Source organism: Cnephaeus nilssonii (genome assembly GCF_951640355.1).
Source record: "Cnephaeus nilssonii genome assembly, chromosome: 17".
Lineage (NCBI taxonomy): Eukaryota > Metazoa > Chordata > Mammalia > Chiroptera > Vespertilionidae > Cnephaeus > Cnephaeus nilssonii.
The window spans coordinates 4,973,427-4,986,690 of NC_137088.1; the positions used below are offsets into that span (position 1 = coordinate 4,973,427).

The 13,264-nt window shown below is 55.2% G+C and overlaps 1 protein-coding gene across 1 annotated transcript in view; it reads right to left on the minus strand.

Annotated features, from left to right (window-relative positions):
- Window positions 1–12,838, minus strand: part of CHL1 (cell adhesion molecule L1 like) — a gene marked incomplete at both ends in the record, with an annotated part of 100,581 nt that extends 87,743 nt beyond the window's left edge. Inside the window, 3 exons of the mRNA XM_079795049.1 lie at window positions 10,191–10,333; window positions 12,171–12,404; window positions 12,792–12,838. Of these exons, the coding sequence (XP_079651175.1) occupies window positions 10,191–10,333; window positions 12,171–12,404; window positions 12,792–12,838 (424 nt within the window). The remainder of the gene's footprint in view (window positions 1–10,190; window positions 10,334–12,170; window positions 12,405–12,791) is intronic.
- Window positions 12,839–13,264: the final 426 nt, after the last annotated feature.

Sequence of the window (13,264 nt, forward strand, 5' to 3'; positions counted from 1 at the left end):
CCCCCCCTACCCCGCCCCCGCAATCAGCCCCATCAGCCCCAGGACCAGCAGACATCCCTGGAGTGTGCCTGAACGCTGCCCACACAGGAGCTGTTCGCAACCCGCCTCCCGTCTACCTTCTGGGTAACACAGCCTTCCTGTCCCCCTGCTTCTTCTCAGATTGCTTTTTTAAAAATATGTTTTTACTGACTTCAGAGAGGTAGGAAGGAAGGGAGAGAGAGAGGGAGGGAGGAAGAGGGAGGGGGGGGAGAGAGAGAGAGAGAGAGAGAGAGAGAGAGAGAGAGAGAGAGAAACATCAATGATGAGAGAATCATGGATCGGCTGCCTCCTGCACGCCCCACACTGGGGATCCAGCCCGCAACCCGGACATGTGCCCTGATCGGGAATCAACCATGACCTCCTGGTTCATAGGTCGATGCTCAACCACTGAGCCACACCGGCCTGACGCAGATAGCTTTTCTATGAGAGCCATTCAGCAGAAAAATATGGAAACTGGTTTCCAGGACGACTCCCCGCTTAGCAGTGACAGAGGCGCACCTGGGGGTGGTTATGAAGGGGAGCCGGGTGCGTCTGGGTGCCGGTGCGGGACGTTCATGCCCCTTTGCAACCCTGGCCTCTTCTCTTCTTGCTCCCTCCCTGTACGACATAAACATGAATGTACCGACGCGGACTTCTGGTGAAATCATTCACCTGAAATAATAAGCATGAATTAACCTGACGTGCATCTCAGCTTCTGCCCCAAATTTCCCGGTTTAAACAGGAAAATATTTTGACAGGAACTAACACGCCCTGCTTGTTATGTTTGCAAAACTCCCCCACGTGACGGCGACTCAGAAAGCCTCTCTCCCGACTGAAGAGTCTCCGAGGCACTGGGGCGAGGAGGAAGCATGTGGAAAATGAGGGGGAAGATAAAAACACACGCACCACAGGGTAAACGATGTTCCCTAAGAAGTCACAGAAATGGTTCTGCTTTAAAGAAGGCAGACGGGGTGGGGGAATTGCCCCCCTAGTTACTATTCCAGCTATTCCTCCCTGAATTTCAGGTAACCTCGGGGAGCACAATCGTTTAGCTCCTACACAATGCTGTTGTGTGTGTGTGTGTGTGTGTGTGTGTGTGTGTGTACAAGTGTGTGACCACTCATGTGTGTGCCTGGGCATAAGAAAACGTGTTAGTGTCTGAACCGGCTTTCACGTTTATTTTTTTATTTTACATTTTTAATCCTCACCTAAGGATATTTTTCCATTGGTTTTTAGGAGGAGTGGAAGGGAGAGGGAAAGACAGAGAGAAACATCAATGTGAGAGAAACACATCAATTGGTTGCCTCCTGCATGCACCCCGACCAGGGCCCAGGCTGGGGAGCAGCCTGCAACCAAGGCATGTGCCCTTGACCGAAATCGAATCTGGGACCCTTTGAGCCAAACCAGCTCTATCCACTGAGCCAAACCAGCTAGGGCCATGTTTGCTTTATGACCTGTCCTTATAAGGAAAAAAAAAGTTATGCTAAGAATCCATTCTGGCTGCACCTTTCTGGATGGTTCTCTACTGTATTCCTCTTCAGACTTCAGAGATGTTACACCTGGTTTGACTCTAAGGGTCAAATGAAGGGCAGTCTGATACCCTGCGCCACGCCCATCACAACAGGCCTGCTATTCACCTGGAACGTCCACCTGCCAGCTGCTGGGGGCCCAGCAAGCAGCTCTCCCAGGCAGCCCGCTGCACTGCGTCCTCTCTGCAGGCCCATCCTGGGTCCCCACCGCCCAGCCCCACTGGTCCCCCTCCCTCTGGCCTGCTGGCCCCAGTTCCCTCTGCCCTGCTGCAGGAACACCCTCCTTACAGAGCCTTCCTGTGACGCCTTACGCCCAAACCCCTGCATCAGCCGACTAGAAGAATACACTGCCTCCCTTACAAAAGCCCTTCTCCCAGCCCAGTTCAGGCCCGGCTGTTCCCACCTCCCACGGGGAAGCCTGGACCTGGCTCACCACACCCGCCCTCTCCCAATGGGAAAGGGGAGTTTTTATAAATCAGAATCCGCGTTCTCACCCAGCACCAGGAGGCCCTGCAGAATCTGCCCCAACATCCCCTGTAGGACTCACCCATGAAGACTGGGAGGTCAGGCCTTCTGTGGGTCCCAGAGACACCAGACCTCTTCCCCCGCAGCCCAGCCGCCCTCCTCCCGCTGCCCAGACCTGTTCCTCTGGCGGACCCCTCCTGCCTTCTCCCCCCTCAGGCTCAGCTCCTCAGAGTCACCTTCTCCACTCAGATCCTCAGAGTCACCTTCTCCGCTCAGATCCTCAGCTCCTCAGAGTCACCTTCTCCGCTCAGATCCTCAGATCCTCAGAGTCACCTTCTCCGCTCAGATCCTCAGCTCCTCAGAGTCACCTTCTCCGCTCAGATCCTCAGATCCTCAGAGTCACCTTCTCCGCTCAGATCCTCAGAGTCACCTTCTCCCCTCAGATCCTCAGAGTCACCTTCTCCCCTCAGATCCTCAGTCACCTTCTCCCCTCAGCTCCTCAGAGTCACCTTCTCCCCTCAGATCCTCAGAGTCACCTTCTCCCCTCAGATCCTCAGAGTCACCTTCTCCCCTCAGATCCTCAGTCACCTTCTCCGCTCAGATCCTCAGAGTCACCTTCTCCCCTCAGATCCTCAGAGTCACCTTCTCCCCTCAGATCCTCAGAGTCACCTTCTCCGCTCAGCTCCTCAGAGTCACCTTCTCCGCTCAGATCCTCAGAGTCACCTTCTCTGAGAACCTTCCAAAAGCCACTTTCCCACTCTCAGGTTCCTCTCCCGCAGACCTCTGTTTCTTTCCCTAATGATTTGTTTGTTTGCTTACTTACTGGCTGGCATTCAGTCGGGGTGCACTTGGGGAGGGCGGGGAGCTTGTCTCCACCCTAAAGCTTAGCACAGCCCTGGGATTTATGAGCAGCTCAATAAATATTGGGTGAGTGAATGAATGACTCCTTGGACTCAGAACCACACACACAATGCACACGCACACATGTGCATCATACACATGCATGCACAAAGGTGTCATGTTCACACACGCATGTGCACATATATGTACACACAGATGCACACACAGATGCATCACACATACATACACACACAAACATACACATGTGTACACACACTTCACTGGGAGGCACGGGCTCTTCTGTCTTGTTTCTGGGGCACAGGGACCCCCCAAAAGGTTTAGTTTCCTGATACTGCTCTTCCCCAGCAGGAATCCGGTGGAACCAAATTGCTCAGCAGGTGCACAGAAGGCAGCTGCCCCCCCGATGCACACAGGACTGAAGGGGAGAAAAGTGAAGCTTCTAAAAAGCCCTCCCTCCGCGGCTTCCAGCTGCTGATGCTGCTGACGGGCACAGCAGCCGGCACAGAGGTGCTGAGCTGGCACCGGCCAGCTGCAGGCGGGCCAGCAGCTCACCTGGCTCCTGGAAGCACTGACAAAGAAGATGATGACTTGCAGTTTCTCTGCACCACAGCGCTGGTGTGAGCTTCTGTGCCTCTATCAAGGCACTTCTGTAAACCAACACGGCTGAAGAAAGCGCACTGGGCGTAGCTTCTGGGACCAAGTGCCAGGCCGGGGGGGGGGGGGGGAAGGGGAGGGGGAAAGTGGAGAATGCTCCTGTTCTGGGTAAGAATGGCCTGGTCAGTAGCCCTTGCCCAGAGGCATGGTCCCTCTGTGTTGTCTGAGGAACCTCCAGCAGCCATCTTTGGGGGCCGATGGGCTCTTGGGAGGACGGAGGCAGCACACCTCCTAAATGCCTGGCCAACACCAGGGGAGGAGTGCTCAGAGCTAATGAACCCCCATCCTCCGCAGGAGCCACAGCTGACTCGGGGCATCTGCACCCACAAACACTTGTGGCTTTTTGTTGATCCTCACCTGAGGACGTTGTTCCATTGATTTTTAGAGAGAGTGGAAGGAGGGCGAGAGACAGAGAGAGAAACATCAATGTGAGAGAGACTCATCATTTGGTCGCCTCCCGCATGCACCCTGACCAGGGCCTGCAACCCAGGTTAGTGCCCTTGTTCGCAATCGAACCCTCCTCGCTGATGTCCACTCCCTGCCACTTGGGGGAGATGGGAGTGTCCCATGGGCAGCAGCTGTCCTGCCCACCCCCTCTCCGTTCCCACGGTGTGGTCAGTGACATGGGGAATGTGGTGTGGCAGTGGGCTTAATACCTCCGTGCACGGGCAGGTCTTTCCTGGATGCCCCCTTCCCTGTCCACTAGAGCCCGCCATCGGGGTTGGATGACAGTGCCCGGCCGGTCTCTGACCACTGGACGATGGATTACAGGGCGCGGTCAGTGCGCCTCCGGCCCCCACAGTCTTCCTGGGGCTCCCGGGGCCCTGAGACCTCCTGTAAGAGGTCCACGGACCAGCGGAGAGACCGGGCACACACACAGCCACCTGAGTAAGCTCGCTGCCTTCATGGAACTAAATAACCAAAAGGATCCCAGGGTGCATCTTCAAGGGCAGGAAATGCGGAGTAAATCCAGTGAAACAAAACCTATCTGGCCCAGCCGGCATGGCTTAGTGACCAGGAGGTCATGGTTCAATTCCTGGTCAGGGCACATGCCAGGGTTGTGGGGCGTGGAGGAGGCAGCTGATCAATGATCCTCTCACATCATTGATGTTTCTATCTCTCTCCCTCTCCCTTCCTCTCTGCTATCAATAAAAATAAATAAATAAAAATAAATAAAAAACTAGACTGGGCACTGCCTCCTCTTCCAGGTCACAGAACCGAAGTGCAGGCGAGCACTTCCCCAAGGGCCTCCCTAAAGGCAATCAGCAGACCTCGCAGCACCAGCCTGGGACGCGAGGACACACCCCGCAGCCCCTGCCATCAGCTCTGAGGCTTGCAGGGCACAGGAAGTGGAAGGGATGAGGCCTGAATGCTGGGCCGAACCAGACGGCTTCATTGCTAAGTACAATAATGGGTTTTTAATGGCTGCTGTCCAATATCACACAGGAGAAAAATGCTTTATTAGTAATAATAATAGCTGGCACTTTCCTCTTCAAAGCACTTATTAGCTCATTAATCCTCCGACGACCACTGGGAGGCCCCGGTGCACGTTTCTCTCCCCAGTTTCCGGCTGGGGACACAGGCAAACAGGAGGCAGTGACCAGTCCTCCACGGGAGGCTCTGTGCGTGGAGGTCAGCGACCAATAATCGGACGGCATTCACTGGGATGACGTGGCCCTTCCGGAGGGGATGGAGGTTAAGGTCAACTCCAGTTTATGTGAACTTGACTAGCAGAAGCTCCCGTGAGTTGCACCTGAATTGCTCTTTGTTGGTCCTTTATTCTGAGTGCATCAATGGTGTTCAAAACCTATTCAGCCCAAATCAATTACAAGTGGAAGCTTGCGTGCCTGGCCAACGCGGTCTGTGAGACCTTTGAAATCGAGCTCCGCCGAGAGTGGCTGGAGGTTACGGAGCGGAGCGGGATCGAGGTCAGGCATAAACACCTTTCTTTCTTTGCGCTTTGTTTTCATCCACTCGCTTAGATCGCTGTCTCAGAACATGGAGTATGTCTCCAATTGGTGAGTAATAACAGACAGCCTCAAGCAGCCTATTATTTGTTCTGATGTAGTCTATAGATGTTAACACGGTTATTATTTTTGTATGCTCACCATTGTTGGCATTTTTTTTTAATTTCTTGCCATTGCATGTAATTCCTTAAATATTTTAATCCAGCCCTAGCTGATGGCTCAGTGGGTTGAGCATCATCCTGTGCACCAAAAGGTCATGGGTTCAATTCCCAGTCGGTGCATATACTGAGGTTGTGGGTTTGATTCCAGTCAGGGCTCGTATGGGAGGCACCAATTGATGTTTTTCTCTCTCCCCCCCCCCTCCACTTCCTCTCTCTAAACGTATCCTCAGGTGAGGATTAAAAAAACATATTTTAATGTATGAATCATTCTTCATTGTGCACCAGGTGCCTTTTACTGAAGTTCAGAAAGTCTCTGAATTTACAACAGAAAAATAAACGTATTGATTGGGAAGCCGAGCACCGTGCTCTGGAGAAACAGGCAGGGCTCAAACAGAAGCTCAGAGCACACCGATCCCCCAGGGTCCAAGGGAACAAGAACCGGCCTGGCCAGACCGGGAGCAAGCGCGTTTCACTGCCCCCGCTTCTCCACACAAGCATCGCTGCCGTCACTGAGACTTGAGAGTGGTATTTCTATTTCACACATAAAAAATCAACATTGGCTTCTAATCACCTCAAACCAAAAAATCAAACACCTTTCTAAAACCCCAAGTATATTGGCCATGCCTAGAACCCAGGTGGATTGCTGTTCCCTCTGAAAACGCATCTGAATTGACAGCTGATAATGAAGACCTGTCCTCAGAGGTCAGGTGTCATTTCCAGAGCTGGACGCCTGCCCTCCCTCCGTCGGAGCCTCCATCTCAGCTCAGGCTCCGTTAGGGAAGAACCTCAGCTGAAACTACAAGCTTGTTAGCCTGGCTGGCATGGCTCTGTGGCTGAGCGTTGACCTATGAACCAGGAGGTCCCAGTTTGATTCCTGGTCTGGGCACATGCCCAGGTTATGGGCTCGATCCCCAGTAGGGGGCGTGCAGGAGGCAGCCCATCAATGACTCTGTCTCATCACTGCTGTTTCTGTCTCTCTTCCTCTCCCTTCCTCTCTGAAATCAATAAAAACATAGTTTTAAACATACAAGCCCGTTGCCATAGAAGCTGAACCATGCCCTCTGCATGTCCTCTCTGCTGTACCCCCGTATCTCCAAAAGGAAAGCAGAGGTAACGTGGAAAGGACAGGCGTGTTCTACAGTTTGGAGGCTGCAGCTGACCCCCCTCAGGACAGGAAGGAATGACCAAGGGAAGTGGGCAGAGGGCCCTGAAGGCGACATCAGGATCCTCCACTCATAATGCTTCGTGCTCCCCGTCACCTCGGCCCACAGACCTGAGGCGTTCGAGGTGCTGGGGGCCTTCATCAGGAAAGACCAGGACCCCAGCAGGCTCAGGTGTGCCCTCCCCTCCCTCCATCCACAGCATGGAATGGAAGGATAACAATTATATCAATTAACGCCAGCATTAACTGAGAGCTTAGTACATTCACTAAGCTGTCTACGTAGATTGGCCCACTTCACACTCACAGTAATGCCCACGCGCCGGGTCTGAATATTATCCATTTCCTAGGAGAACTCAGTCTTAGAGGCCACCTGACCCAGCCAAGGCCACCCACACAGGACTTAGGGGACTTGGATGCAGCCCCCACGGCCCCCTGGGGTAGCCAGTGCACCTCCCCGCACACCTGTGTCTCCCGCTGTGCCAGACAGCACAGGGTTTATGAGATGCATAAAATGTGCCCGAAGGGTTTTACGACCCGAGGAGGGAATTGCGAGGCGCACTAAAATTCATAGGCTGAGTCGGGAAAGTGTAGATGATCGCTGTCCCTGGAGGCGGGAGGGGAGGCTGAGGAGACAGGCAGCCAAGGGCTTTGCTGAGCTCCTGCCCGGAGCCTCCAGGGGCAGCGAGAGGCACCCGACACCCAGCCGGAGAGGAACCCGGGCCCAAGAACAGCGGGCATGCCTACATCTGCCAAACTCAGTGCATTAGCATCCCTGTCATCACCCTCCAGCGACCTGCGGACGGGATGCCCATGCCTCCCTACACTTACCCAATGGTCAGTCCAACCCGCAAACCATGATTGCTGAAGACTTCATCTCAGTTAAGATTCTGTTTCTGGCTCTTACTGAAAAACTGTGAATAAATACACACACACACACACACACACACACACACACACACTCCTAATAATTTGACCTTCCAAAGAGATAAAACAAGTTGTAATATCTTGGTAGAGACAAATTCATATGAAAATGAAATAAACCTTTTTTTTTTTTACAGAAAGTCAATGTTAAAAAACTGAAAACAGAATATGCTTTGTATTTGTGTCATCTCAGCACGACAGGAAGGTAAGCAGGGCCATTTTTTATCCACAACACATAAAATCTCAATTAGTGATGGTCTATTTGTGCACTGACTAAAAAACATTCGTTAACAAAACAGAATTTTCTAGTTTACTGGATAAATATCCCAGAAGAAACTGCAGAATAATGCTAGGTTGCCAAGCAACCGCAGCCCGACTCCCCGTCTGTGCTCAGCCACCTCATTCATCAGGGTTCCTACCCCAGAGCTGGAGGATTCCAACCAATTTGCTTCTTGGGAAAATTATAGTGACTTTCGGTAACACAATAACACTTTTATTCTCAGAAGATAAACTTAGATGTTTTTTGATCCGAGGGATGTGTTAATTCATTATTCTCCACACGGTGCTAATGAGAAGGCTATAATTAACTAACGACTCTACTGCGACACACAAAAAATAAAATGCAGTAATTAGTAACGTTTAAGGCGCTAACCAGCCCCCAAAATTAGAAAAGACAGACTCTTCCCTCCAATAGGATGTAGAGAAAGGAGAAAGCACCACGTCTGATGAAATGGAGACCTGCTTCCCTCCTTTCCCCCCCCCCCCCCCAACCCCAAAGAGCTGTGAGAGGCATGTGATGGCCAACGTGAGAGATTCCACCTTAATAGCCGAGAAAATGGCTCCGTGCCAGCTCTCCGGGCAGGTAGACGAAAGTGCTGGCGAATAATGGGATCTCTTCTTGGAAAGAATGCTTAGCACAGTGTTTTTCTAGGAATGCATGGAAGGACTAGCGGGCTTTCGCTCATTAGCTGTGTTAACTTAGCATATTGTATGTAAATCACCATAACAATTGCATTCTCTTCGGGCTGAATTCGTTAGGATGAAGCTGTAATCTAAATGTTCATAATTGAAAAGGCAGTATTCTTGGTCTGAGTGTGAAAAAACCACAGGGAACATGGATGGCATCAGACAAGAGAGGGCATCATTAAGGACAGCCCCCACCCCCACCCCACCCCCAAGTGCAGAGACGGAGGGCTCCGAGCACACCTTGGCAGGCCCATCAGTCCCCCGTTTAGAACTGACACCTCCAGGACTGTCACAGCTTTCCCTGTCCCCTTTGTCTGTAGCCTAACTCAAGCTTCTCCTGTGCACGGCTGCTCGGATATTTAGGGAAAACACAACGCACTGTGAGGCTAAATTTTTGTCTCTAAGATATATTAGGCTCCATGGCACGGTGGCCATCATAAATCAAAGGCCAAAATAATTTCCAACAAGTGAAACAGCAAATGCCAGCGCTCCCGGGAAACGCTATGTAAATGACCATGTGAATGTCAGGCCGGCTGTCACGCTAATTCCTCAAGGCACCTTTAACGATGACACAGTCACTGGAGGGAGGGGTGTTGTCACGGGCCGTCACCCTCGAAGGCAAACTCTACACACTGAGCTGATGCTCCTGGGGCCTCCTGGCACCCATCCCTCAATCCCTCAAACCTGAGCCACCAGCCCCCGTCTACGACTTAAGTTTCCTTCATGAGATAAACACTGGTTAGGATCTAAAGTCAGCCTTGATCATTCCTCTGACGCAATTCTTCATCAGAATGAATGGGCCTCATTACTTCCACAAAGCAATTTGGGGCCCAACCACCTCCCACCTTCCTGGGTGGGTCTGCTTTATAGTCCTGGGAGCTCTGTGCGGGAGACATCTGTGGGTTCTCCTAGCTTCAGATCTGAGACAGGCCTACCTTTTCACAAGCGGTTTGTAAAAGAAATGATGTAAAGCCAGGTCACCGAATGTGTGAACACAGGTGAAGGGAATGTCAGCTGCATGTCAGTCCTGTCAGCCTGGCAGTCCCGTCCTTGGTGTATAATTTGCTCATTACCAGGTAATGGAGCACCTACGGACCCAGGAGGGAGCAGTCAACCTCCACAGCCTCTTCCTTTCTTTTTTTCTTCTTTCTTTTTTTTTTTTTTAAGGAAGAGAGAGATAGAAATATCAGTGATGAAAGAGAATCATAGATTGGCTGCCTCCTGCATGCCCCCTACTGGAGATCGAACCCACAACCCAGGAATGTGCCCTGATGGGGAATCGAACCGTGACCTCCTGGTTCCTAGGTCCACACTCAACCACTGAGCCATACCACCGCGTCTGCCTTTTTCTGAAAGGAAAAAATCCATCCATACAGGTGAAACAGAGAACAGTCCAGAAAACATAATCATCACCATAGCCTGGCTCTTCGGCCCTGAAGGGGGCACAGACATGCGAGAAAGAGATTTCTAAGGACTGCTCTCACACCTGCCCAGACATGGCTGCTGGTGTCCACGCAGTCACTGTATGCAGGAGCTTGTGAGGCGTGATCACACACGTGCTCTGCTATGACCTCAGCATATAAGGCAGTCACACGGAAAGCTGGCTCGCACACCAGATCCCAGATCCACCTGCCACGGAGGCCACAGGAGAAGGCCACAGGGGAGGCCACAGGGGAGGCCACAGGTGAAGGCCACAGGTGGGGGCCACGGGGGGGGGGGCATCACAGAGAACGGAATTCAGACACACCCACGGCGGCCTCTGCAGGTACCAGAGGAAACACCAAGTCTCACACACATTGTTTCCTTGTCACCACGTTTCCCCAAATCACCGTCTGAGTCTCTCTCCACCCATTTACGGACAAGCCAACCTGACCAGCAGCGGTCGGTGTTAGCGTCCCATCGGCGGCAATCCAGAGCTTTGGGGGCTGGGCCGCGTGGCAATAGTCATACTCCCTGATAGTCAAGGAGATTGGAAAACAGAGGCGTTTGGCATCGATAGGCGAGCGGGGAAATGAGAAGGCACCACGAAGAACAGGAACAGGACCCGCCTCCGCAACCAACACTCACTCTGGAGCGTCTATTATGCTCCACTGTCTACTTGGATGCTCTCATTCCAGCCCTGCAACAGCCCGGAGGCAGGTGTGGACATGACCCCTAGGACCGGAAAGAGGAAACTGAGGCACGGTGTCCTGAAGTCGCTGCTGCCAAACCACACCTCCAGGTGGGGGCGCTGGAAGTGGAGCCACGTGGGCGCGGAGGGACTCTGCCAGGCTCCCCCCAGGGAGCTCCTGGTGCCACCTCCGAGCGCATGGCCTGCCAGCACCCCTGGCCCCGCCCGCTCCTGGAGCTCCGGATGCGCAGCTAGCTCCTGCCTTGGGGCTCCCCGGGCAGAACGCGGAGCCGGGCCTGGTCCCCGCCCGCCGCCCTGAGGCGCCGCTGCACACCTCTCCCTCCGGGCCGCGGCCTTCCCCGCCTCCAGCACGACCCCCGCGCTACCTGGACCGCGTGCGTGGCTTCTCCGCGGCGTTCGCGGGAGTCCGGCCCCTGACCGAGCTGCACAGCCTCAGGGAGCGGGGCTGCGGGCGGCGGGGCTGCGGGCTGGCGGGCAAGCAAGCCAGCCTCCCGCTCCAAGCCCCGCTCTTGGAATCAATCACTGCGCCCGCGCCCGCCCCAGCTGCCCGCACTCAGGAAAAAGGGGGGGGGGGGTGGAAAAGAGGGAGAACGAGAGAGAAAGGACAGGGGGAGGGGCACCCAGCGCAGGGGCGGCGTGACCCGCATCTCCAGCGCCCCAAGTCGGTCCCGGGAGCCATGGCAACCACCATGCCCTGCCCTCCGCACCTCCAGCCCCCCCTCCCGGTTTCTCCCCCCCACTCCCGCTGCCCACAGGTCTCCCGCCTCAAGCTGGCAGGGCCTACGGAACCCCGCGGGGCCCTGGCATCCTGCTCTGAGAGTGGAGGGCAGACAGGGCGGTGGGGTACTGCGCCCCGCTTCCCCAGAGGGGTCGGGTCTGGAGGGGGGAGGCGAGGCCGGGGTTGCAAACCCAGCTGGACCTGCCCCTCCCCCACACTCCCCCGCACCCCCGAAAGGGCTGTCCTGTCCTGGGGGGTCCGGAATCCTCCCGGAGGGCAGGGGGGCGAGGGGTGGGGAAGCGGGAGGCTGCCCGCAGGTCCTCCTGGTGGCCCCGCGGAGAAAGTGGGCGCCTAGGGATCGGGGACCCGCCGCCTCCCCCTCCCCGGGGACCCCGCTGTCTGAAGGCAGCCTCCACCCCCAGGGGCTCGGCTGGGAAAGGGGGTCCCTCCCGGGGAAGGGCTGCGGGGCCAGGAGGGAACCTGGTCTCGCCCCTCTGAGGCCACGGTGGGATGCCCCCTCCCAGGAGTCACCCCAGCCTCCGCGCATCCGCCCCCAGAGTGGGGTTTGGCGAGCTGGGCGACCCCCCGGCGAGCCAGACCCCCGCCCACCTGCTCACCGCGGACACACCTGCGTCGCCGGCGGCCCCCGGCCCGCTGAGCACGTCCCTGGGTCCGGCTGGGAGCGGGAGAGGACGCCCAGGTCCCGGTCCGGGCGGCGCGCCTTCCCGAGTCCCGGCAGCGCTGCTGTGGCCGCGGGCGCGGGACCTGCTCCGGCTGCCTCGCTCCGCGCCTCCCGCGCCTGCCGCTCGCGCCTCCGCTCCTCCCGCGTTTGCGCCGCCTCCCTCCGCTCCCTCCCGTGGGACAGGGGCGGTCACGGCTCTGGACTCTCCCGAGCGCAAACTTGGGTCATCCCAGCCCCCGTCTGCGGTCGGAGGAGGTGGGGGTCCCTGCCGCTGCTGCGGGCGCAGGCTCTGCCCAAGGCCTCCTGCTGCGGGGTGGCTGGGCTCCGATGCCGGAGGCGCTGTCCAGGCTGGTTCCCTTCGCCTCGGGAGGAGGGCGTGGTGCCCGCCCCGAAAGGCGCCTTGCTCACTCTCTCCCCTCACACCAGGGCGGGGGGCGGGAGGGGGGGGCGTGCTCCCTCCCACTCCGGGCCCGCTCCACAGGCTGCCTAATTTAACATGTAAATTAAGGCACCTACCCCTGTTCCCACTTTAAAACATGTGTGTCCTGATACTTACCGGTCTGGGATTTCACCATAGTGCTCCCCAATGTTTTTCTCAGGCATATGGGGTAGAAGAAAGCCCCTCCACTCATTCCCAATGCCAAAGGCCATTTCCCAGGACTCCCCGGGGCCACCAAAAAAATGTAAATTTTATTTTCGGATCCCAAAAAACGATTTGGGGAAAGTGACAGTCTTTTGCGGAGTAAGGGATTTGCATATCTCTTTCATTTTATTCTCACCATTAATCAGATTTTCCAATTGTTCACACAATACCACTTTTTTAAAAAATGCTGTTGCATTGAAGTCCCCTTTGATGGGAAGAGAATCACTGATCTAATTTTCGCTCCGCCAGGGGAGTGAGGTGGGCTCCGGTCTGGCCTTGTTCTCACCGGCATCAAACAATAAGGACATTCAGGGCTGTGAGCCACCCTCGGGGTGGGTGCCACTGTCCCGAGGGGCACAAGGGTGGACTCAGGACTCCCCTTCAGA